Below are 27,098 nucleotides of genomic sequence, written 5' to 3' on the forward strand. Positions count from 1 at the left end.
CTTCAGTCTATTAAGGAATAATAAAATGAGACAAAAACAAACTAGATAAGCCTAGGGAGGATTGTGAAAATGTCAAGATGGATTCCAGGGAGAAGCTGTGAAGCAGGTTGGGACAATGTGCCAAATGCTTCAGTTATCAACCAAAGGGAAGAACAAAGTTGCCTAGGGGCAAGGAGGTGTGGGTAAGGAGTGGCCAAGAGAGTCAGGGAGCACGGTGTAAGGTTGAACAGAGGTTCACACGACACAGCAACAGGTCACACATTATATTCTGTGGGGGACAGAGGCAAATAAAGAGTTGAGTGATCTGGCCACACTCACCTGCTCATGTTAGAATAAAGACAGGAACATCTTAGACCAGTTAATGAATAGCAGAAATGCTCTTCAATAGGTTTTTATTACACACCTGAACAAAACCAGATGCCCAGGCTGTAAACCATGGAGCAGAAGGAAGGGAGCTGGCCTCTCCGAAATGGAAGGGATTGTTAAATTACACTACAGAGATCAGAAATACCCAGGGCTTCTTGAAAACGTAACCTGTATTTTATTGTGTAGTCAGCTTGACAGAGTTTTTCTTACACATTTCCACTAGAGCAGTGTGTTAGAGAAAAGTAACAGGGTTATTACAACCAAATAACACACACAAGTTTATTGAGGGTCGTGGAAAACATTACAAGCCAAATACAATAAATAATTGTAAAAATGATTTCTTTTCTCAGGCAGAAGAGATTCCCCTGGGACTCTTTCAGTATCCGGAGTGGCTAATTTTTATGTGAAGAGACAACCCAAAAAGAACCATTTCACCAACAGACTTGCTACCCTGCTCTATATATAAAGTTGTGTTGATTCAACTAAAGGTGTGATTTTAAACCCATTTTGTTAAACCAGTGAAAAAACACGTAGACACACTGAATCCATTTTAAACCTGATTTATGTTGGTTTAACTTGCACTGAATAAAAGTACAGGTGCAAGCTAAAACAATAACCCCCCGGTTTACACTGATGGAAGTTATGGCCATGCAGGACTTGGCACCAGCTTAGCCAAATCAGTTTTTAAACCAATTTTAGTTAAACCAATGCAGCCTTTGTCTGTAGACAAGGCCATAGTTCTACTCTTCTTATCAAGGGTTGGACACAGCCATGTACAATTCAAAGATGTCAACACGAGTTAATCACGCCCAGAGGATGCAAAACAGAACCTGTGTAGTCACCTAGTTTGGCAGCTCTGTCCTCTCTACTTTGCTAAATGGGCACGATCAGTCTCAAAGACCATGTTATCTCAGTGATTATAAGAAGGTTCATAGAATCATTATTAGAGACAACCTGGAATCAAAACGACTTCCGAGACAGTGGAAGGATGCAGTTCAGTTACAAGGCACTGCCCAGCCTTGTACCTCAGTGCACAGTGATTAGCCCACCCTAAAATCTGTAAGGAGGAAAGTCCTTACAATAACAAACATTTATGAACCTTTAATGTATAGATTCGGAGATTTTTAAAAATTACAATTTATCTAAAAAAATAATTCTGAGGTGTTTGGCCAGCTTAGTTTCCAAGCTGCTCAGGCCTGGATGAGAGCAAGCTGCCTCCTATGCAGAGTGCATTGTGCTTCATTCTGTTGCAGATTGCTGGACATGCCCTGCCTGCAGCACATGCAGGGAGACAAGAACTGGCAGCTTGTTTCACAGGAAAGAGATCCCAAGCTTGTGGCTCTGCAGCAGGCCTGTTCCCAGTTCTTGTTTCTTTCCCTCAGGACAGCCAAGCATCTGCGAATGCCTGAGCGCTTCTGTGTCCTTATCATCCTGTCGAGAAAGTATCAATTCTCTTTCACTTTGCCACTCGGGGGTCTCCTTTGCCCCATCAAGGCCCATCGATCTGCCACGAGAATGAGGTCACCAACACTCTTCCGGTGAGCAGCGGGAATGGACCATTTCCCCAAGTTTAAGTCTAAGTCTCCCACTCATTTTTCAATCTCCACTGACCAGAGCGAAGGTTCAAAGGTCATTTTGGATCATCAGTATGTTTGAGTGATACATTTGGGGGCAGCCTCAGAATCTGCTCTTGCATATGCCTTCAATTTTCAGCAAGAGCCCAGCCCACTAAATGTGTTGGAACAAGTCAATGCAATCTTTAGTAATCACCTCTTGTGATTCCCAGTTTCCTTTCTGCTCCATGGTGGTTGGTAGGGGACTGGACCACAGAAAACTAAGGAAAAACCATTCCTAAGTTACCAAAATGTTGTCATAGGGGACAGCAAGGCCAATGTTGTAGTTGTAACCAGTCACTTCATCGTAGGAAGAGCGACAAATAGGAAGGACACTCTCTCGAGCCAGCTGGTCCACTGAGAATTCATAGGCATAGATGATACCTCGATGCCTGGGCAAAAACAAACAAGGATAACATGCCATTTCTAATTGTGTTACAAGCAAAGTCAAATCTTTACCAACAAGTCTGGTATCCTGCTTTCAGAAGCAGCCAACACCTGTTGCTTCAAGAAAGCAAATGAGGCCTCAATACACCATGAACATTTGTGCAGTATTGTAGACAGAAGGAAATCCCTTCCTGACCCCTCCAGTGTTCGCTGTATGCCCTGAACATGAGATTTGATTCTCTTACTTTAGCAATATATAGATATAACAGTTACCTGCCCATGAATGATCTAATCCGATTCAGGGACAGGGAAAGTCTCATAGACTCATAGACTCTAGGACTGGAAGGGACCTCGAGAGGTCATCGAGTCCAGTCCCCTGCCCTCATGGCAGGACCAAATACTGTCTAAACCATCCCTAATAGACATTTATCTAACCTACTCTTAAATATCTCCAGCGATGGCGATTCCACAACTTCCCTAGGCAATCTATTCCAGTGTTTAACTACCCTGACAGTTAGGAACTTTTTCCTAATGTCCAACCTAAATCTCCCTTGCTGCAGTTTAAGCCCATTGCTTCTTGTTCTATCATTGGAGGCTAAGGTGAACAAGTTTTCTCCCTCCTCCTGATGACACCCTTTTAGATACCTGAAAACTGATATCAGGTCCCCTCTCAGTCTTCTCTTTTCCAAACTGAATAAACCCAATTCCTTCAGCCTTCCTTCATAGGTCATGTTCTCAAGACCTTTAATCATTCTTGTTGCTCTTCTCTGGACCCTCTCCAATTTCTCCACATCTTTCTTGAAATGCGGTGCCCAGAACTGGACACAATACTCCAGTTGAGGCCTAACCAGTGCAGAGTAAAGCGGAAGAATGACTTCTCGTGTCTTGTTTACAACACACCTGTTAATGCATCCCAGAATCATGTTTGCTTTTTTTGCAACAGTATCACACTGTTCACTCATATTAAGCTTGTGGTCCACTATGACCCCTAGATCTCTTTCTGCCATACTCCTTCCTAGACAGTCTCTTCCCATTCTGTATGTGTGAAACTGATTGTTCCTTCCTAAGTGGAGCACTTTGCATTTATCTTTATTGAACTTCATCCTGTTTACCTCAGACCATTTCTCCAATTTGTCCAGATCATTTTGAATTTTGACCCTGTCCTCCAGAGCAGTTGCAATCCCTCCCAGTTTGGTATCGTCCGCAAACTTAATAAGCGTACTTTCTATGCCAACATCTAAATCGTTGATGAAGATATTGAACAGAACCGGTCCCAAAACAGACCCCTGCGGAACCCCACTTGTTATACCTTTCCAGCAGGATTGGGAGCCATTAACAACTATTCTCTGAGTACGGTTATCCAGCCAGTTATGCACCCACCTTATAGTAGCCCCATCTAAATTGTACTTTCCTAGCTTATCTATAAGAATATCATGCGAAACTGTATCAAATGCCTTACTAAAGTCTAGGTATATCACATCCACCGCTTCTCCCTTATCCACAAGGCTCGTTATCCTATCAAAGAACGTTATCAGATTAGTTTGACACGATTTGTTCTTTACAAATCCATGCTGGCTATTCCCTATCACCTTACCACCTTCCAAGTGTTTGCAGATGATTTCTTTGATTACCTGCTCCATTATCTTCCCTGGCACAGAAGTTAAACTAACTGGTCTGTAGTTTCCTGGGTTGTTTTTATTTCCCTTTTTATAGATGGGCACTATATTTGCCCCCTTCCAGTCTTCTGGAATCTCCCCCGTCTCCCATGATTTCCCAAAGATAATAGCTAGAGGCTCAGATACCTCCTCTATTAACTCCTTGAGTATTCTAGGATGCATTTCATCAGGCCCTGGTGACTTGCAGGCATCTAACTTTTCTAAGTGCTTTTTTACTTGCTCTTTCCTTATTTTCTCTTCTAAACCTACCCTCTTCCCGTAAGCATTCACTATACTAGACATTCCTTCAGACTTCTCAGTGAAGACCGAAACAAAGAAGTCATTAAGCATCTCTGCCATTTCCGAGTCTCCCGTTACTGTTACCCCCTCCTCATTGAGCAGTGGGCCTACCCTGTCCTTAGTCTTCCTCTTGCTTCTAATGTATTGATAAAAAGTCTTCTTGTTTCCCTTTATTCCCATAGCTAGTTTGAGTTCATTTTGTGCCTTTGCTTTTCTAATCTTGCCTCTGCATTCCTGTGTTATTTGCCTATATTCATCCTTCGTGATCTGACCTAGTTTCCATTTTTTATATGCCGCCTTTTTATTTTGTAGGTCACGCAAGATCTCAAGGGTAAGCCAAGGTGGTCTTTTGCCACATTTTCTATCTTTCCTAACCATCGGAATAACTTGCTTCTGGGCCCTTAATAGCGTCCCTTTGAAAAACTGCCAACTTTCCTCAGTTGTTTTTCCCCTCAGTTTTAATTCCCATGGGACCTTGCCTATCAGCTCTCTGAGCTTACCAAAATCCGCCTTCCTGAAATCCATTGTCTCTATTCTGCTGTACTCCTTTCTACCCTTCCTTAGAATTGCAAATTCTATGATTTCATGATCACTTTCACCCAAGCTTCCTTCTACTTTTAAATTCTCAACAAGTTCCTCCCTGTTGGTTAAAATCAAGTCTAGAACAGCTTCCCCCCTAGTAGCTTTATCAATTTTCTGAAATAAAAAGTTGTCTGCAATGCAGTCCAGAAACTTATTGGATAGTCTGTGCCCCGCGGTGTTATTTTCCCAACATATATCTGGATAGTTGAAGTCCCCCATCACCACCAAATCTTGGGTTTTGGATGATTTTGTTAGTTGTTTGAAAAAAGCCTCATCCACCTCTTCCGCCTGATTAGGTGGCCTGTAGTAGACTCCCAGCACGACGTCACCTGTGTTTTTTACCCCTTTTAGCCTAACCCAGAGACTCTCCACCCTTCCGTCTCCCATGTCCATCTCCACCTCAGTCCAAGTGTGTACATTTTTAATATATAAGGCAACACCTCCTCCCTTTTTCCCCTGTCTATCCTTCCTGAGCAAACTATACCCATCCACACCAACATTCCAGTCGTGTGTATTATCCCACCAAGTTTCAGTAATGCCAATAATGTCATAGTTGTATTTATTTATTAGCACTTCCAGTTCTTCCTGCTTATTACCCATACTTCTTGCATTTGTATAAAGGCATCTAAGATACTGGTTTGATCTTGCCTCCCAGCTTTGCCCTGACCCTCCTTCCTCTCTGCCATTATAGCCCGTGCTCCCTCCTGTTTCCAACCCATCTCCCAGGTCTTGTTCCCCACTTACCTGTCAGTATATTATAGCTGGATACTTGGAATCAGAAAGGGAAAATTGAACTGATATGCAAATGCCAGGACCTTAGTTTATGCTGCAGCATTTTTCCTTTGGGAGCTAATGCCATCACTAACATTTAAAGCAAGGCAAGGAGCTGCATTCCCTATGCGGCTTCAGGGGGTTGTGTGTTCACCTACTGAGGAGGAAACAGACTCGAGTTCAGAGGGAACATTGCTTCCCAACAGCTTGGAAGATTTATCTGCTGTTAAATGCTGCAAATCTATTTTGTTGATGGTTTGGCATGGGGTGTTTTTGAACTGATATATTTTTGTAAGTGTCTCCACTTCTCTTTAAGACTGAGCGTTCAGATGCAGAAACTTCTGCCCTCCAGAGCCTGTTCACTCACCTCCGGTGAGCTGTCAGGTCATCATCCATGATGCTGGCACCCCGGGGGTTCTTCTCATCTGGGATGTTTGCTGTGATGAGGCTGTGAGTATTAAACCAAATATGACGGACTGGGTGTCTAGAAAATAAATAGCAGAACTGGGTGGGAGAATCCACTTACACACGTATCAGGCACCTAATGATCTAATAGGAACAATGACAAACCTAACTCAGTGCCCTGTCTTTAGTCACAGGCTGAGAAACTAGACTTTCATTTCTTCTAGGCAGGACAGTAAAGCCTCAGAGATACAAACCCCTTGGGAATGGAGGTTGTTCATAACTTTGAAGTGTCCGTAACTCTGAACAAAACATTATGGTGGTTCTTTCAAAAGTTTACAACTGAACATTGACTTAATACAGCTTTAAAACTTTACTATGTAGAAGAAAAATGCGGCTCTTTTTTTTTTTTGTTATTAGTTTATGTTTAACACAAGACTGTACTGTATTTGCTTCTTTTTTTTTTGTTTTTGGTCTCTGCTGCTGCCCGATTGTGTACTTTTGGTTCCAAAGAAGGTGTGTGGTTGACTGGTCAGTTCCTAATTCTGGCATTCGCAACTTTGAGGTACTACTGTATCCATTTAAAGTATGAAAATGAAGCTTTTAGCACCATCTAGTGGCGTATTGCTAGAACACAGATGGAACTGAGAGCATATCGCAGGCAATGCTATGCGGCAGCACACTGAATGCACTCATCCACATGTGAAGACAAGAAAGCCTCTCAAAGCTAACTGTATCTATGACCACCACCTTGTGACACCTCAGTTGGAATCATGAGCTGTGACTGCTTCAGATAACCACTGTGCGACACAAAGCTGAGTGGTCCTTCCATCATCCCCTTCACTTGTGAACAGTTTAAATATCAACCTCAGAACACTTGTATCAAGGCAGGACTCTTTCAATTTCAGAGACGCTCTCAGAGGATGATAAAATAGCTTATCTCATTGGCCCTGTTACGTCTCCTCTCATCTCCCAAACAAACAAATCATTTCCCCTGCTTGTTTTTTACTCCTGCTTCCCCCTCTGTGACTGTGGGTTATGGACACAGACACCCAATAATGCCTTTCCTTTCAGTAAGGGCCTCCTGGCACTATTCATTTAGATTATCCTTTCTGGCTCATCCACAGGTTAATAATTTTATAACTGCTAAACCTAATGACTTCAGTCATATGCTGTGTTTCCTCCTCCACCCCAAAGGCCCACCAGATACAAATCACCCTCTTCCCTGACATACTCATTAAGTGTTGCATTGGAAGATAATCAATGCAATAATGTCCCTAATGCATCAGCTGCATCACAAAGAACTTAACAATTCATGGGGTCAAAAGAGAAGGGGACCACCTGGTTTTAATCAATGACCTAACTTGAACTCTCCAGGCAGTGAATACCTTGTCTCATCTACCCCAGCCTTGGGAAAGGGTCATGAAATTTAGGATATATCTGTTCATTTTATAACAAACCCTAAGATCTTTGCTTCGGCAGAACTTTAATCAAATGGAAATTTTGCCTGAATAAGAACTGCCTGAGGAAATCGTCAAGATTTGGCGCATGCAACTAAGGGGTCTGTCTTCATCTCCAAGATATTAAAACATTGTGTACTATCCGCATAAACAGCTATGGGTATGTCAGTCTGCTGGTACAGAAGCATCATTTTTGGCCCTCTGATTATTGCTTTTTAAAGGGATGTGAATATGTTGGAGGGAGTGTGTGTGTATCTGAAGGTGGAATAATCTCTGTAGTCTGATCATTTTTTTTAAAAATGATGTCCTCCCTTTTGACCACTCAAAGGCATAGGACAATGCTGTACAGTTAACACAAGAGTAAAACAGACAAAAGACTGGTAAACCAAAACTGCCCAAAATTCAGGGTTTGTAAAGTAAGATTTGACAAAAGCTAAGACAAAAGAACTTCCCCAGAATTCAACACCACACACCAGTATAAGAAACTTTCCCAGGACCAACACTGTTTTTATGTAGGAGCAGCACATGAATTTACAATTTATTGTCTAATCTGAGAGAAATGCAAAAAATAAACCATGAAAAATAAATCAGATTTATAAAAATTACCTTCATTGCAGTAATGATGTGTTAGCAGTAACCTATTTAAAGGACCTCAGTCTATTAAAAGCTTGTGTTTTATCAGCGCTTCTTTAAATTAAATTAGCAACACCACCAATGAAAATTGTGGAGCACACACACACACACACGATTAACCATTTGGAATCCTCTTTAATCTGAGTCCAACTGAGCAGATCACCTAACAGAACTATCATGCTGTCCTCAGAAAATTTAGGCATAGGATATTCAGGACCAAGTGAAAACATGCCAGCTCAGTCTGTCCACTGGACCTGGAAATGTCATGACAGTAAAGCCCCTCAAGCAGATGAAGTTACCTGGCGTGCATTTCCCACAGCTTGGTGCCCATCCGCTGATCCCACACGCAGACCAGACCCTCCTCTCCTCCACTGACAATTTTCCAGTCATCCATCTGCACGGCAGACACTCCTAAGTGGTGGGCATAGAGGGAGCACAAAGATTTGCTTCTGCGGAGGTCGTATACCCTGACCCTGAACAAATGGAAATCAAGAACAGAGAGAGGTAGCTGTTACACTCCAACTGCAGCTCCTGAGAGTGCAAACACTGTTTGGATTGTTAGCACGTTGATTACAGTTGCATTACACTTACAAAACACCACAATACTTTTAAAGAGCCTGCAATTCACTGGCAAAGGCAGAAATCCAATAAAATCAGCAGCTAAAAATTGCCAGCTAAGCCCAACGTTCTATTGGCTGTCTAAGGCCATGTCTACACTATGGGCACTATATACCATAGCAATGCCATGGTAACCCTATCCTGCAGATGCAGACTACAGCAACAGAAGGAATTTTTGCATCACGATAGGAACTCCCTGAGCAACAGTAACTAGGTCAACAGAAGCATTCTTCCGTCATCCTAGCTGCATCTGCACCTGGGGTTAGGTTGGCATAGCTGTGTCGCTCAGGGGTGTAGATCTTTTTACACTCCTGAGTGCCACAGATGTATTAATCTAAGTTCTAAAAGCAGACCAGGCCCAATACTATATCTGTTTTCCAAAAGGACTTTTGGCATCTACCCCAAGGTGTGATTCCATTGGGATTGTTAGAGTTTCTTCACTGGAAAACTATGTAACATGTTAGACATGTGCCTTGCTTTTCAATTACTGTAATACAGATTATATACTACAGTTGAAAATGCACACTTGTTCTTTAAGGATTAGTAATTAATATAATACTGAACACTAGCCAATGCATTCCCAACTTGGGCTACAAAAATGGTTAATCCTTGCCTTGCAATTCCTCTGGCATGCAAATACTCCTCTCATGGCAAAGAGAGCATCAAACATGAAATTCTACGTAGTGTTTAAAATTACTCCAGTTCAGTGTCACAGCACGAGCACACAGCCATACACATGACTGATGATGGAATCAGCAGATGATCTTCTTTTGCACCACTGGATTTTCCCAGTGCAATATCTACTGCTTGTTGAAAGATTTTGCATCAGTGCTCTTTCCAGTTTTTAGGAACTTGGCTTCTTTGCATGTACTATGCAAAGTGAATATTACAATGAAATATAAGGAGAATTTCAGTCCAGAAGATAATTTGTTTGCCTCAAACTGCTAGCAATGCAGTGAGTAATAAATGACAATCTATTTGGTATATTGCTATGGCACCTGTCTCCTTGGTATCTAAGCATGTCCATAAAACCCCCAGGACAATAGCAAAGATGCAGCTAAAGGACAAGGAACCAAATGTTACACCATCCAAGAGAAAAATCAAGGGAATCGTAGATTAGCACACAAAAGAGTCATTAACACTGAAACAAAGCCATCTGCAAGCATCCAACCAGCTGCCTTCTTTAAGTATCTTTGGCCTAGATTTTCAAAAACGACTAGTGATGTTGCTTGCCCATGAGAACGTAAGAAAATAAGAACAGCCGTACTGGGTCAGACCAAAAGGTCCATCCAGCCCAGTATCCTGTCTACTGACAGTGGCCAATGCCAGGTGCCCTAGAGGGAGTGAACCTAACAGGCAATGATCAAGTGATCTCTCTCCTGCCATCCATCTCCACCCTCCGATAAACAGAGGCCACGGACACCATCCCTTACCCATCCTGGCTAATAGCCATTAATGGATTTAACCTCCATGAATTTATCCAGTTCTCTTTTAAATGCTGTTATAGTCCCAGCCTTCACAGCCTCCTCAGGTAAGGAGTTCCACAAGTTGACTGTGCGCTGTGTGAAGAACAACTTCCTTTTATTTGTTTTAAACCTGCTGCCCATTAATTTCATTTGGTGGCCCCTAGTTCTTATATTATGGGAACAAGTAAATAACTTTCCCTTATTCACTTTCTCCACACCACTTATGATTTTATATACCTCTATCATATTCCTCCCCCCTTAGTCTCCTCTTTTCCAAACTGAAAAGTCCTAGCCTCTTTAATCTCTCCTCACATGGGACCCGTTCCAAACCCCTAATCATTTTAGTTCAGAAAAGGGCAACTTTTTCTAATGCCAGTATATCTTTTTTGAGATGAGGAGACCACATCTGTATGCAGTATTCCAGATGTGGGCATACCATGGATTTATATAAAGGCAATAAGATATTCTCCCTCTTATTCTCTATTCCTTTTTTAATGATTCCTAACATCCTGTTTGCTTTTTTGACTGCCGCTGCACACTGCGTGGACGTCTTCAGAGAATTATCCACGATGACTCCAAGATCTCTTTCCTGATTAGTAATAGCTAAATTAGCCCCCATCATATTGTATGTATAGTTGGGGTTATTTGTTTCAATGTGCATTACTTTACATTTATCCACATGAAATTCCATTTGCCATTTTACTTAGTTTTGTGAGATCTTTTTGAAGTTCTTCACAGCCTTCTCTGGTCTTAACTATCTTGAGCAGTTTAGTATCATCTGCAAACTTTGCCACCTCACTGTTTACCCCCTTCTCCAGATCATTTATGAATAAGTTGAATAGGATTGGTCCTAGGACTGACCCTTGGGGAACACCACTAGTTACCCCTCTCCATTCTGAAAATTTACCATTTATTCCTAACCTTTGTTCCCTGTCTTTTAACCAGTTCTCAATCCATGAAAGTATCTTCCCTCTTATCTCATGACAACTTAATTTACGTAAGAATCTTTGGTGAGGGACCTTGTAAAAGGCTTTCTGGAACTCTAAGTACATTATGCCCACTGGATCCCTCTTGTCTACATGTTTGTTGGCCCCTTCAAAGAACTCTAACAGATTAGTGAGACATGATTTCCCTTTACGGAAACCATGTTGACTTTTGCCCAACTTAAGACACCTTAAAAAGTCCTGATTTTCAGAAAGTACTGAGCATCCAAATAAGCCATCCCCTCAGTTTAGTACATCAGACAGCAACAACATTCAGTGTAGCAGAGCTTTTGATGAACACCTGAGATTGCAACTGCTGGACCAAAATACTCTGTTTTTTCTATCTAAGGCATATCCGTGGCCATCATTCCATAAAGTTTCCACTTCCATCAGCATTAGCAAAAAAGGTTTGCATATAATATTTCACTCCAGATTTTGCCTTCTTTGCAATTTCAGTGTCCTGTCCCACACTATTACTACAAGAGCTTTAAATGCTGGGGAATGACTGATAGGTAGTATCTATATTATGCTTTTCCCCACACACAAACTTTTGCCTGTGGCCAATTCTGATCTTAAACCAATTTTACACTTATGTAAATTGTCTGATTTTCATGGAGTTCCTCCAATTTTATAATGGTATAAATGAGATCAGAATCAGGCCCATTACATTCAATATTTTTTACATGAGACAGAGTGATATCTTTTTTTGGATCTTTTGTTTTATCTCATCCCCTTTGTCTCTCTAATATCCTGGGACCAACATGGCTACAACAACACCGCATATAGTATTTTCTACAAGTCAATTTGTACGCTAAAGCTTCTTCAAGATTAAAAAAATTAAATGTAGAGCTTCAGGAAACAGAACAATATAGTGAATGGAAATGAAAATAAAGGAAAATCATTGATCTCAGAGTTGAAAAGAAGCTGCAAGATGACCCTCTGAATCTGATAAATGTCAACAATGGAACAATCAAGCAGACTGAAGTCCATATTGTACTATGTTCAATATTCATAGTTTGATTCTTGTGCTATTCCAAGAAGCGCTCCCTCTTTCCCTGTTCTAATGAAAACCACACCATAGGAGCTTGCAAATAACTCTATTCCAACAATTAAAACAAAAGAAGACAGAACCGTCCAAAGACTCCAACAGGGCAGCATCCATCTGACAGGCAAGAAAACATGCTGGAACAGAGATGGGAGTACACTGAGGATGGTTCTGTAGCAACACCTATGGAACAACTCATTGGAACACTTACAGACATAGGGAAAACAGCTCCTAGCTTTCTCCCTCTTCAACAGTGACAAAGAGCATCTGGTGTGCATTAGAACGTTGTGTAAGGGTATAATATTTCTGAAACTCTCTCATTCACAGCACTCTTCCCATCTTTGGCTGCAACTGCCCTGCACGATAATTAAGGTTTCGCCTATTAGTAAGCACAGCTGAAAATGAAACTGACTGCATCCCAGTTGATACATCAGCAAGGGTCCAGCTTTCAGGCACATTTCCATCCTGCATGCCCTCAGAAAATTAAAAAGAACTCTTGGATTGTTTACGTTTGCTTTAAAAAGAAAAGGCGTTTTACAAACCTGAGATGAGGCTCTAAATAATTGGAGCCTCGGCTATCGCAGAGACTGCCATTCCCCTCCATGCTCTGCCATGACAGCTATGCTCAGTGGGAATGCCTCAGTTCTGTACTAGTCCAAATGAGTCAGGAGCAAGCCTTTGTTTCTGATATTTGATTGCTCCAGAAATAAGCCTAGCCAGGTTTAGTGGTAGATGTAAACCAATATCTCCTCAGAAGGCTTTCCAGCATTGGCCGATGCTAGCTTCCCCTGATATTTAGTTTTCCGATGCTATCCACCATTTTGGGTGCCTTCAAGGAAAGCAAGGTAGCTGCTGTGGAGCGTGCCACAGTGTGTGCTCCCCATTCTGGTGATGGTGTTTGAAGTGCACCTAGACTGAGCTCTATGGTTGCTCCCAAAAGAATCATTCCTTTCCTCAATGGAAGGGAGCTGGGGGGGTTGGGTTTTGGTTTTTTAACAGATGGTGTTGAATACAGGACTTTCCCTGTCACATAACAATGAGGTCAAATGTTGGGCCCAGAAATCCTGAGAATGTCCATTTTAACTCCAGCTGTAGGCTCCACCATTGGCCATTATTACTTAGGTTCATATTGTGAATCCCTCGTTGGGAATACTTGTTCTACAATAGGAATCCGGGGATACTAAATCCACTTGATACAGATAGGGGGAGGTCCAGCTGAGAAAACATTATACTGCTGCTAATGTCCTTCGAACAAACTTTCATGAGTAATTTGACTTTGTTTTGGGTGGCAGAGGATCTCTTTTCAGAGGCCCTATTTAACTGTTGACCTACTGGATTTCTGCTTTCCTGTTAATTTAGCTCCAGCCAGGCCTCCTCCCCTGGATACCTGTAAAATTCAGAATCATAAAGTTTTTCATATTCATATTCCGAGGAGAGGACTTCAGCATTTGTTCTCATATAAGGGAAGTTACTTTCAATTCATTACATAAACAGAGATGTCAAATTTGCACATGCTCTTCTGTCTCTCCCTGCACAAGTGACACAACATTATACAAGAGAATAAAACTACAAGCAGATTTGTTGGGATTCGCAGGACCCTAGCATACATGGGAGAAATTCGTATCTCCTAATTTAAGAAAAAAATCCCAAGAATTCAGTTACATGCATCAAACTTAAGCTGCTTCTTGTATTTTCTTTGCTGACAAAGCAGGCAGTTTGCTCACATTGCCTCTTTGCTGAAAAGAAAAAAAATGTTTGACAAAATAATCATTTTTGCAAGCTGCTGCACTGGCAGGCCGGAGGTCTGGGATTTGGCAATGGAAAGTATCCGCCTCACAATCTGATACCCACCACCGAACCAGACCACCACCTGCAGCCCCATGCCCAGCACTGAGGGGAGGAGGGAAGGAGTGGGGAGCCATTAGAGACTGGCCTCTCGCCATCTCACATCTCTTTGGTGCAGTGGAGTGACCCTGCAGATAACCAGCCAAAAAAGAAAACCTAAAAATTGGACTCAAAGGGTCTTTTTAAGCACTTTAATCCTTTCACACTGACTGTTCCCAGTGCGTCCGTTTCTGGCACCGGATATCATGCAGGGAAAATCCGACTCGCCAAGCCAAGGAGTTAAAGAGAAGGCTGTTAATCAGCTAAATAGAAGCTGGAATCTGTTCACATGAAAGTCTCTTTTCTGTCACCTGAGGGACTCTGCAGTGCTCCGAAATACACTCTTGACATCATTTGGCAGGCGGACCCATCTCGTCCTACATGATTCATCCCTTAGGTTATTTTTTTAATATCAGAAAGTGAGCTTTTAAATGCCAAACTAATTTTGTGGGTGATGGGGGGGAGGGGGGAAATGGAAGATATTCCAAGTGGTCTCGCTGGGCTGTACACCAACTGCGTCCACCAAATGGCTTAAAAAGAAAGTCTTCCCATGGTGCTTTCAGAAACAAAGCAAAACGGCAGCCACATCCAACTATTACCTAATACTTTGTTCCTGAAGTTCAGGCAGGCTGTACTTACAGCATACGGGGGAGAACCTAACTCTCGCAGAGCCAGCAGGGAATGAGGGACAGAAAGTGAACTCTAGCTCTAGATAAGATATTGCTCTTGCTTGTACATACCTCCTGTCTTTATTGCCTGTAACAAGCATCCACGGAGGACTATTCTGGAGGTTGACACACGTGAAGTCACCCAACGAGCTGCCTAGCTTTGTTAGACACTGACCTGTTTCCAGGTTGTAGAGAAGTATCTGGCAGAAGGAGGGAAAAAAACAAAAAACGCACAAGGTGAAATATAACAGGGCCACGTGGAGTGCATTTTGCTGTAGCATAAACCAGAGCATAGTCATTACCACTCAGATTTTATTAAAGAGATGGTTTACAGGCCTACTTCTCAACCTTCTAGCATGTAATCAGGATACAGAGATTTCAGCTACTGAGGACAGCAGCAATAAAATGCGTATAGGGGTGGCAGGCAACCAGGCTGGCACTGTAATAGACTGTCATGAATTAGGGATATGTAGCCTGAACACTAGCTCCGGGCAACCATGGTGAACAGGTACAAACTTTGGGAGTTCAAAGGAAGCTACATTGTGTTTGCTCAGGTCATACTGAAGTCCATATTGAAAAGCAAATCTCCTCATGAACAGACTTTGGATTGGATTTGCAATAGTACTGGAAGCTAAGCAAATCAGCTTTTAAAAGGGTATCAAAGGAAAACAGCAAGAGAAAGTCTACAAACTGTGGTAATAGAGAAAAATAAAGGAACAATTTGTTTAGCTCCAACAGCAGTGAGCACTGCAGAAGACCCTTGCATAGATGGTCAACTAGACACACTAAAGGATCATTCAACTTAAATCACAATTCTGTCTGATTTTTTTTTAACCTACGATTACAAGTAACTCACAAGATAACTGTTATAAAGATTAGAAAAAAAGATATATCTTTCCTTCTTGTGTACTTTCTGATTTTGAAAGCACTATGTTTATAATCAACTTGACTGTTTCTCCTGCCCAGTCAGCTTCAGCTGTTTATGGGGGATTTTCACATAGCAACAGGAGACAGAAAGTATGTTCAAAAATAGGAAAATGCAATTGTCAAATTATAAAATTTGGCAAGGAGGCTCAGCAACAAGTGTAGAGCCTAAACATGCATTTAAATCATTTTGTGAAGTTAACTAGATTTTAAGTTTGTCCCCCTTTAAATGCAAACATCTATGTCGATCTAATATTGAGGTTGCATTGTTAATGTAAAGCAAAAGGAAAAATAAAGGTTTCTATAGCAACATTTTTCTTCTTATAACCTGTGTTGCTTAATAAATGTTACATCATTGCTTATAACAAACATGAAATATACAATATGTGCAACATAGCCAAGTTAGCTCTGCTGTAAGAACCTTAACACCTGCATTGTCTGACTTTCAAATTTGAACTGAGCAATCTTGATGTTATATTAACAGCTTAAAAAAAAAAGTTGGAAAAACAATTACCTGTGCTTAATGCAGATAAGTATTTGGACAGCTTTCACTAGACTTTCAAGTTCACACCCTACCAAGAAGAGCTCCTAATTTTGCCTCAAGATAGTTTTCCGCAAGGTTGAAGTACAGCAGTAGCACATCTTTTGTGATGGCTGTCTCTTGGCAACAGAAAGTTTTGTTTGTTTGTTTTTTTAATAATTAAAGTTTAGAAAATGTGAGGAAAACAGCAAAAATTGCAGAAAGACTGCCGTTTTTCTACATTTCTCCTGTTGCTGAGGAGAGGCAATAGTGTTTGTAGGGTGAACTTTGCATGTATCACTGCAACTTTTATAAATTTCCCTCATGCAAATTGTCCTAGCAACAGTCAATGTGCTAGACCCAACCCTTTTCCCCTCAGGCCAGGCACAAAGAACATGCATTATGGTGATGTAGTAAAAAGGCCAGGGTTTCATCAGGCTCTACTAAAAATATTAGTAGCAACCCAGTAAGGATCCATAAGTGATTTCTCTTCAATTGTTTGTAATGTTCATCAGTACCCAAAGAGTTGTTGTTCTCCTCCTCCCCCACCAACCCCCATCTTGGTCCTGAACGATCTCCTTAGGGAGGGCTAAGTTCCTCTGTTAGCTTCCATCAACATATTACTAACATGCCATGTCTCAGAATTAAGCCATTTTTAGTGTGTATTTTTTTCATCATCACAGAACTCAAATATACCTGAAGAACTTTTTTAAGTAATTAACTCTTAGACAAAGGCCTAGCATGGAAAATATCATCCCAAAAAGATTAATTCATTTGAAAATCTGAAGCTGTGAAAAGGGAGTTATAAATGTAAACTATTTCATAGATAATAGAGAGACATGGGGGTGAGGTCATATCACCTACCTTGTCTCATACTCTGGAACCAACACAGCTACAACAATAATGCAAACATCACTAATATTTCACATATAACACCAGTGAAATGCATCCCTTTCTGAAGAAAAGCACAGCAACCAATCAGAAAGATGTGGAGAAATTGGAGAGGGTCCAGAGAAGAGCAACAAGAATGATTAAAGGTCTTGAGAACGTGACCTATGAAGGAAGGCTGAAGGAATTGGGTTTGTTTAGTTTGGAAAAGAGAAGACTGAGAGGGGACCTGATAGCAGTTTTTAGGTATCTAAAAGGGTGTCATCAGGAGGAGGGAGAAACTTGTTCACCTTAGCCTCCAATGATAGAACAAGAAGCAATGGGCTTAAACTGCAGCAAGGGAGATTTAGGTTGGACATTAGGAAAAAGTTCCTAACTGTCAGGGTAGTTAAACACTGGAATAGATTGCCTAGGGAAGTTGTGGAATCTCCATCGCTGGAGATATTTAAGAGTAGGATAGATAAATGTCTATCAGGGATGGTCTAGACAGTATTTGGTCCTGCCATGAGGGCAGGGGACTGGACTCGATGACCTCTCGAGGTCCCTTCCAGTCCTAGAGTCTATGAGTCTATGAGCTCTCTGCACACAATACTGGAGATAAAGACATTTTGGCCAAGACACTGTGGCAAACCATTTTTTGTATTAAAATTGTAGAAGAAACGAATGGCCATGCTTGGCAGACCAGACTTCTGCTTTGAAGGTCTCACTTGAAAGACACAGGCAAATAATCTCCACTGAATTCAGTTTATCTACCTTGAGAAAGATTAGCGACTGAGTTGATCTATCAAGATTCCTGTAGTTCCAAAGAATCTAGACCATCTCTTTCTGGTTGCACACTTAGCCCCTGGACATAAGGCAGTGCCTCTGGTTGCTCTGGAGAAATTCCCTGCAGCTGCTACTTTGAGTGTCTATAGACCTAATAGATTCACCTAATAGATCTTAGCTCCAATCTACCTTGTCAACATAAAACTGGAACACAGTTTTCAAATATGTATCATTATGAACAGGAATGCCCTCTACGAAAACCTGTTAATGTGCAGGCGTTTAAATACCTTGGACTTTTCTTAGCAAACATTGAATACAATTATTGTCCTAATTGCGTGCCAATCTCATTTTCAAAATCAGAACAATTTTCCAGTTCTGTAGTAAGTGGGCAAAAGGCATTTTTAAATTAACATATTCATTTATTTACACTTGTGTAGTTTACAGATTGTCCAATGCTTTAATCTTTTTATCTGTAAAAAAACTAAACTATAAAAAAAATTCTGATCCACCAGACTTTCCATATGTATTGACATTCATAACAGGAAATGTCCATGTCTCTTTCCACTCTCTATCTCCCCTCTTTTTTTTAGGGATTTGTTTATGTTACGTATATATGTTTTTCTGCCCTAGTGGCTCTTTGTCTGCAAAAAGTTACTCTTCAGTGTTGTTAGCACATATTTTCACCTTTTCTTTGCTCAACGTAAGATTTTTTTTTTAAACCCATCCCTTTTGCTTTTACTACTTCTCTGTCTACCAAGCTTCAAACCAGAATACAATTTTATATCTGAATTAAAAATCCTTAAAAATAGGGAGGTTATAAATGAAATGACAACACAATTTTGAAGTTGCTGTAACACTTCGGAGGAGCTCTGCTGTAATACCCTAAAGTAACTAGGATTTTCTTTGTAAAGGCCAAAGATAAAGCATGAAAATATCTGGTCACTTGGGAGTTAAAATAAGGGTCTCCATGTTAAAGGGCAAACAAAGCATAAGGTCTCTAGGAGGTTTATAATCTTATAATGCACACTGCAAACAGATTATCCTTTTAAAGACACTTATAATCCTATAATGGACACACAAGACTAGTGACCTAATGGGTACAAATCTGGCAAAGGTAAGTGAACCTAGAGCCTCCAGGTGTAAAATAGGGTACCCTAAGGTAATACTCTACTGAGGTACCTCCTTATTCCAACAGAACTTTTGGGGCAAGAGGGGTGAATGGCATTATATCTAAGCAGATTCTCTCTCTCTCTATGTATAATGACCAAAAACTCCACACAAATTAAAAATCTTTACCTACTAACAGTTTTCAAATGCAAAAGTCTAAGTTACTGGATGAGAGTCAAGTGATCTTCCAGAATGTTTAATAATTCAGCAAGGCAGAAATATCCAAAGAGTACCTTTACCATTACGTTTAGTTAAAGACCACAGAGATTAGAAAACACATTATCCATCTCAGAGGCGATTCTTTCCATGTTACAAGTCCCTTAACGACCTTTACCATCTCTCCCTCGCGCGCTCTCTCTCTTTTAATAAGGCTGAGCAAATGGGACTTCATTTTATCTGACTGCCACAGACTAGTGATATTAATTATTCATGCTCCTACTCTCCCTTTAGTTAAGGTGGTGCATTAGACTAATTTCCCTCTTTGTTGCACGAGCTGGGCGAGTCTCAGTCGGTGGCCACTGTTCTCAGAGAGACGTGCTGAGAAACAGGCTCACAGACTTATTAGAAGGAATGAAGGGAGGTGGGAGAAAAAGAGACGGCAAAACTTACTGTAGTTAGGAAACTTTAAATCAGCAGGTGTGTGGAAATTTTAACAAATGCAGTCCAAGAATCTAACAGAGAGAATATCAAATTAACAGACAACAAAATTACAGCTTCTGTAGCCAGACCAACTTCTGCTGTGAGCTTTGTTAGATCTTATAGCTTAGTAAGATCCAGCATGGCATAAATACTTTGGATGAGACGCTTCCAAAAAAAGCCAAAACCAAAAAAAACAACAACGCAGGTGCTGAAGGAAATGGTGTTGATGGAACTCTTCCATGCACATCCAACATCCCAGCATGGGGCTAGGGATACTATGCTGGTGGAGATGCCATTTTTGGACAGAACATAAAACAGAGTCCCCAAGCACTTGTTATCAAAGAGCCTGCAGTACTTTTCACAAGAGCAGGGATATTCACCCCAGTGTCCTGGCTAACGGCCAATTCAGGCAATTGCATTGTGAAATAACTCCCTACAGAGCAAATCCAGCTATGTTTTTATTTCTTGCCCTAAGTTGTTATGTTTTGTTGCCAGTAACACTCCAAGAAGTGGCTTCTTTTCAGCAGTGGTTACATATAAGAGGTACTATGCAACCGTAAATAAATAATAATTAATAATAATTATTAATAATAATAATAATAAGGAAAAGGTATAACAATGGTCAACAATGTACTGAAATCATTGGCCTCTTCACTACGGAATAATATACTGGGCACACATGCTCCTGGAACATCTTAACTTTCCATTCATTTGAACGGACATATCTACGAATAATGGTACTTAGAACTTACAGAGCTGTGCTAAGGTCTCAAAATACTTTACACAAGACAAATGACATTACCCTATTTTACAGAGAGGGAAACTGAGGAACAGAGAAAAATTACATGACTTGCCCAAAGTCACAAAAGGACTCAGTGCCAGGGTTGGGAACAGAAAGTACATCATTTTATTTTCAGTTCTGTGGCCTATCCACTGGATTATGCTGCACACATTGCCTGCATACACCAATATTCTCTCAGCAATAAGGAGGTTCATGGAAGTGCTAGTCACTCAGGGCATACTTTAAGAAAAGAACAGAACTTATGAGGATTCTTTTTTTAAATCCATGGGTCAAGAGGCATCCGACCTACATGCCATCTACAACAGTGGGCACAGCCATACCACATATGCTTGATTCAGATCTCATCATCAAGTTAAGCTTAGTGCCTGGTGGTCGCTACTGCAAGTTCTGAATATTATTTCTAAGAAGGATGTGGGATAAAATATAAAAAGTTTACAAGCCTTAGGGGGACAGTTTGCTGGTGCAAATTGTACTGAACTGTTATAGTGCCTACTGTAAACACAACACACAGTATAGCAACATAGGAAATTTGACTATTAACAAATGCACGGTCAGCATATTGATACTCGTACACAGAGACAAGTGTACTGGCTCCATAAATTTAAAGATGAGCTAAGATTTAAGAAGAGCAGATGTTAGAGAGAGAGAGAGGAAAAAAATCAGAAAGAGACCCAGAGATAAAAAGAGTAAATCATACACAAAATAGCCAGTTTAAAAAAAAAGCGGTTAATATACATGAATAATGGATGTTTGATTGAAAAGCAGTTTACTCCAATATGATGTAATTTTTGACAATCGGCCAGAGAGACTATTTTGCAAGTCTTTGCCAGATATAAGTCATTGTGCAGAAGTGGTAACACAACCATGTCTGTGAGCATGTGGAAAATCGACTTTCCTGCCATTCCAAAGGTGACTTTATGCTGGCAAACAAAAACTTTTATCTCATGTGCACTTAGCTGTGCTCCCCAGCCCTAAGTAGTGCTCAAAGGACCAGCTCAGAGAATCCATGAAAGCATTGTTATGATTCATCTAGAAAGTCTGCAGCGTTCCCAGCAGTGCAAGAGTCAGATCTCTTGCACAATGCTCTTTACGGAATCCTCCAAATACTTATGGCCTGCCATATAAATTACCTATGAAGCTATAAACAATTAAATGTAGGTTTATTTTTCCTTCTAAGTTTTTATTTGAATAGAGTCAAAGCTGGTAGCACTAAGTAGAGCCAGACATCGGGCAGGCAGGCAGTGTATGAGCTTCAGCTACACAACTCTGCCAATGCACCTGCAACCCCTGCTGTTCCAGTCCTGGACCCTTCCTGAGCAGGGACTGCCAATCATCCAGCATTGTGCCAAATGTGATGGTTCTGCGATGTGGACAGATGTCTGATAGGGACTGGAATGAGGTCAGCAAAACTCATTTAACTTGTAGCTGAAGACTGATGTACAAGTTCAGGGAGACAGAAGTGAAAGGATATTGTTTGCCCACTAAACCATCTACCCTACAGAAAAAAAACCACTATTTTATCCCCCTTCCTGCCCTATAAAATTAGGATGGATAAAATGAAGACAAGTTGGTCCTCAAAATGGAATGAATTATTTGCCTGGCCTTGCAGATAATCTCCTTAAATATTCATGATGCATCCTAAGGGCAACATTTTCAAAACCTGAGATACTCGTCTAAGTGTTGTGCCAAGTCTCAACGCAGGCATACAAAAAGTGGCTTGTTGTTTTCATTAGGAAACATAGGTAAATATATTTTTGCATAATTATTATTAAAAGTTGCAAAAACGAATGGCTCTTTTAATTTAGTAAACAATTTACAAGTTGTCAATGGAAAATCATGGAGGCAGATTCAATTATTCTTGGGCAAGAAACTGGTTAATTACTACATTGTGTGTGTGTGTACACTGAGATTTCCCTGACTTAAGTCATTCATTTTAGCAGTACTAGAATGTTACTAAAGGTTTGAATTAGAAAGACAATTACAAGGTTTAGAAGGCAGTACCTTGAAAAGGAAGGAAAGACAATTATACATAGGAATAAATACTATATAACAAAAAAGAACGAGACTATTTTAATGGTGTTTTTCATCCCAAAACTTACCCCAACACTTTACAATATAAGGCACAGCTTCTGCAACTGGACCCACCTGGGCAGACACCTGTGCTCATGTGGATCCACTTGCAGGACCTTTCATCCATGACTGAAATGTAATCACTTCCAGAGTGAAACGGCAGCTGTTTAACAACATGTTAAACACAGACCTTACACAAGTGAAACTGCATGGAGCACTTAGGTAGCCAACGGCAAAAGTAAATGTATAGTAAAAGCTAAAACAGTAGTTTTATAAAGCTGGCCAGCAGGCCTCTGGATGCCAGCTCCAATGCCATCACTGAAAAGGAGCAGAAACGGGATTAAAAACAGGCCAGTTTATTAGTACGCTGATTTTAAAGCTGACATGTAAAGAAAAAACAATGGGCTTGTGTTTCTTTGCTTTTTAATGATGGATAAAGAAGACCTGAGAGGTTTTAGGCAAAGTGTTCTACCTTAAAAAAAAAACAAAACATGAGAACTTCAGGATTTGCTCACCCTAGAAGACCTGGTAACCAAAGGCTTAGTGAAACTGACACCGAGAGCTAATCAAATAAGAAAGGAAGCTAATTTTGGTCAAACATCTTGTTACAGATTGCCCCTCCCCCTCACATGCCCAGAACCAAAGCCACCCCTGGTTTAAGTCTACTGACATTACTGGAGTTACAGCAGGGATGAATTTGACCCATTATGCTTAAAACCATTACTCACACCTCTGAATTCCATGGACTGTGGAGCACTCTGGCCGTGTCTACATATTTCAAGGATACAGTATTTCTGGAAAGCAGTACATTCTGCATTGGCCTGTTAGTGTCAAAAGGTTCGATATTACAAAAAATAAAATAAAAAAAAATTGAGCAACTAGTGGCCAAAAATACTCCCACAAAAATTGCCACCAGCTAATAATTTATCGTATACTGCACATGAAACAAAATGAGATGCAGCTTTTATATTGGAATGATGTAGCCATTAGATAACAGCACTGGAATTCACTATCAATATGTTTCTGAGATCTAAAGCTCTTCTAGAGGCAGACCATCAACTTGTGACTCAAATAATCAACCGATGCAAAGTCCCTTCACGTCTGTGTGCGGGGAATAATTATCATAATAGACATTAGTAATTAATTTCCGGCGTGATGTCAGCTGGTGTAGCAATGCCAAGCAAGCGTCCTTGTCAAACATACCCCAGCCGTCTGGACTACTTCAGTCACATTGCCCTGATTAGGATGCGCGCTGATGCACTGCTTAATACAATCTGCCATCAAATGCCAAATACTTCAGAACTAAATTAGGAAATATGTCCGACTCCACAGAATGATGCTAAGGACTCTAAGTGGATTTCTATATTCCTTTATGAGGCACAAAGGCGATAGCCAATGTAATGGTCTTGAATGAGGCAATTCTATCTTCTAACCTCCCACCTCTGCAGGGAAAAATATTGGATTAGGATGGCAAAGGATTTAATAAAGACAGTACGGCCTCATAGCATCTCTCAGCCCTAGAGGTATTTATGGCTCTTTCACTGTTTTTTGTGTAAAAAGGGAACTTTAAGGGGAGTTTAGATGCAGATTTACATCAACAGTAGAACTAGACCGAAAGAAAGCTGCCCCGTTCTATTTGGTTGTCAAATGGGGAAAAGTGATAGAACTGCACTTGTGCACCACTTGTCAGAGTTCCCACCCCAGCAACAAACCCTTTGCTCCATGCCCCACCTTACCTCCTCCCAAGGAGTTGCTGTTCCCCTTTTCCCCTTTCCTACTAGCTCACTACAAACCTGAGTAGGAGTGATGGGATGAAATTAATCTGTGGAAAATTTAGACAAGAAAAAGAACCAGGAAAGATTTCTTAACAATGAGATCTATTAACTGAGGAACATCATCCCAGGGGAAGTGACAGAAACCTCATTGCCTGAGTTATTTAAAATGGTACTGGGAAAAGCCCTAGACACTAGGCTATACAAGGAATAATCTGTACGCTACCAGTGAGACGGAATTAATACCTAATAGGTTTTTCCAATCTAACTTCTGTGATATTCAACCACAGTGAACATAAATAGTAGCTGGATGTTTCCAATAAAGATCTCAGCAGTAAAATAATTTAAAACATTTAATTGGTCTTTGTGCAGTTTCAGGATTAACAGTCCACTGAGATGAACGAGGCAATTCACACTATTCAGAGCTACTGTTTCAGTCTGTCTGCAGACTCTGGAAGACAGCTCTGTTCTGATTCACATTTGGAAAAAAAATATCATTAGAAGAACTAGAAGCTTTTTTCCCAGTGAAAGTTTAAATTCTACAGTAAAATATTTGACATATTATGCCCACACTGCAACACAAAGTTTCTGTGGGGCATATGACCAGTGAACTAATCGAGACACTAGGTCAAGAAAAAAAAACACATTTTATGATGTAGCGAATGACATATGTCAATCTCACTGAAAAATTAAAAGCTTGCCCTGTTAAATCTCAATAGTTTTAAAGCTGCAGAGCTCGCCGGATCCATCAGCTTTTTAAGCATAGATTCGGTACAATTGCAAAAACAGAATCTGCAGCTTATCAACTGTGCCACTGGCAAAAGATGCTTATGAAGGTAGCAAAATGCAGAAGGCTTCAGACCCATGAAGATTATTTATCCATCCCCTAAAGCAACATCCCACCATTCTTATAGGCTTGGAAGTAACTTAGCTCAAATACTGAAGTGAAAAATAATAGCATTCTCCAAGGATTGCACAAACAGGGTTTGACTCATTACTTAGGATGCCTCAGGTAGATTTATTTTTGAAAAGAAAACAATTTCACCTAGAGGACTGAAGCAGTAGAAGATACGGCTCTCTCTCTTGTAGCTGGGGAGTAGCAAATATAATACTCACAGAAGCTAGCATGAGCCTTTTGATAAGGGCACGTCTACACATACAGGGCTGCAGCTGCACCAGTGCTCTATGCCGATGGGAGAGAGCTCTCCCGTTAGCATAATAAAACCACCTCTGGGAGCGGCGGTAGCTATGTTGGCAGGAGAAGTTCTGCCAACACAGCGCTATCCAAACCAGTGCTTATGTCAGTGTAACTCACATCGCTCAGGAGGATGGTTTATTCACACCCTGAGGAACAAAAATTATGCCAACATAAGCTGTAATGTAGACATGGCTTAAATTACCAAAGTGCTGGCATTTCCTCATTTTATGCTCATTGAAACAAATACTGAAAGTTCACATAAGCCTCAGAGCAGTGTGTTAAGAAACTGACCTCCCAGTCCATTCACACAAAACAAAACAAAAAATAATAAAGAATTCCTTTGGCCTTTGTTAATTGTACAAAGGGACCTGGATTTTCCCATTTGAAGTTCTGATCCTAAGAAGCACTCAATGCCAACTGGCAAAAAGTTCAATGCTCTGTAGCAGCAACAGCTCCTACTAAGCCTGATAAACTCACTACATCTAACACACTGCTGTCATAGTATGTATCTATAAAGACAGTCATGTGAGATCTTAAATGAAAGCCAGGATCATGCTGGTCATTAATATAATTGTGAAATGTACGTATTGATTATATTTAAAAGTTATATCTATATAGTGAAAATGTGTCCTTGTAGTTTCTATCAAGATATGATTTCCCACCACAGGTGAAGAACTGATTTTGCCAAACAAAGGAATGTATGTTTATATGTCTGCCAAGGTTCATATGTAGATAAAGCACTGCAAGCCAAACACAATGGGACCTATATTTGCATTTCAGGTCAACACAAGGATATGACGACAACTTGGAGCCAGCATACCAGCGACCAAACAACAGGGAGCCATCCTGACTCTGGGGTCAAAACTATGAGTTTGGGGAAACATAAGGAGAAGCAAAAGCCATTCGGATATCCATTTACTGAGGAAACCATCTGTAGGGCGTGGGGATATTCCTGAAAACTTGGATCCTGGTACTGACTGAAAACCAGTAGCTCTCAAAGATTGAATTCTTAGGAGATAATCTACTTTATAAAATAGGGAAGGTGTGGGTTTTTTAATGTGTATACCAGATGCAAAGCGGAGATCCCCCGAGAAAAAACTTTGGGGAAACTGGCAGTTTATTGCATCATTGCCACCATTTGGAATTACAAACTGTGACTCACCTGTGCATCAATAACTCTCATTTCCTTTTCTTAGCCAATAAACCTTTAGTTAGTTTACAACAGAACTAGCTACCAGCGTTGTCTTTGTGTGAGATCCAGCATGTAACTTGACCTGGATGAGTGACTGGTCTCTTGGGACTGGGAGTAACCTGATATAGTGTGCTTTTTGGTTTAAGTGACCTTCTATCATAAAGCCCAGTTTGTTTGGGTGGCAAGAGAGAATAGAGAGTCTAAGGGGACTGTCTGTAACTCCATGATAAAACTGGTATAGTGGTCCAGGAGTTCAAATTTGTCACTGACTTGGTGAAATCTAATTATAGACACACCACCAGTTTGGGGTGTCTGCCCTGTTTTCTGA

The 27,098-nt window shown here is 40.7% G+C and overlaps 1 protein-coding gene across 1 annotated transcript in view; it reads right to left on the minus strand.

Moving 5' to 3' along the window:
• Positions 1-378: 378 nt before the first annotated feature.
• The window catches only part of FBXW8 (F-box and WD repeat domain containing 8), a 74,044-nt gene continuing 47,324 nt past the window's right edge, over positions 379-27,098 (minus strand). The window contains exons 8-11 of the mRNA XM_030582452.1: positions 14,906-15,033; positions 8,469-8,642; positions 6,042-6,158; positions 379-2,371 (exon numbers count right to left, since the gene is read on the minus strand). Coding sequence (XP_030438312.1) covers positions 2,218-2,371; positions 6,042-6,158; positions 8,469-8,642; positions 14,906-15,033 — 573 coding nt within the window. The 3' untranslated portion in view covers positions 379-2,217. The remainder of the gene's footprint in view (positions 2,372-6,041; positions 6,159-8,468; positions 8,643-14,905; positions 15,034-27,098) is intronic.

Source organism: Gopherus evgoodei, chromosome 13 (genome assembly GCF_007399415.2).
Source record: "Gopherus evgoodei ecotype Sinaloan lineage chromosome 13, rGopEvg1_v1.p, whole genome shotgun sequence".
Lineage (NCBI taxonomy): Eukaryota > Metazoa > Chordata > Testudines > Testudinidae > Gopherus > Gopherus evgoodei.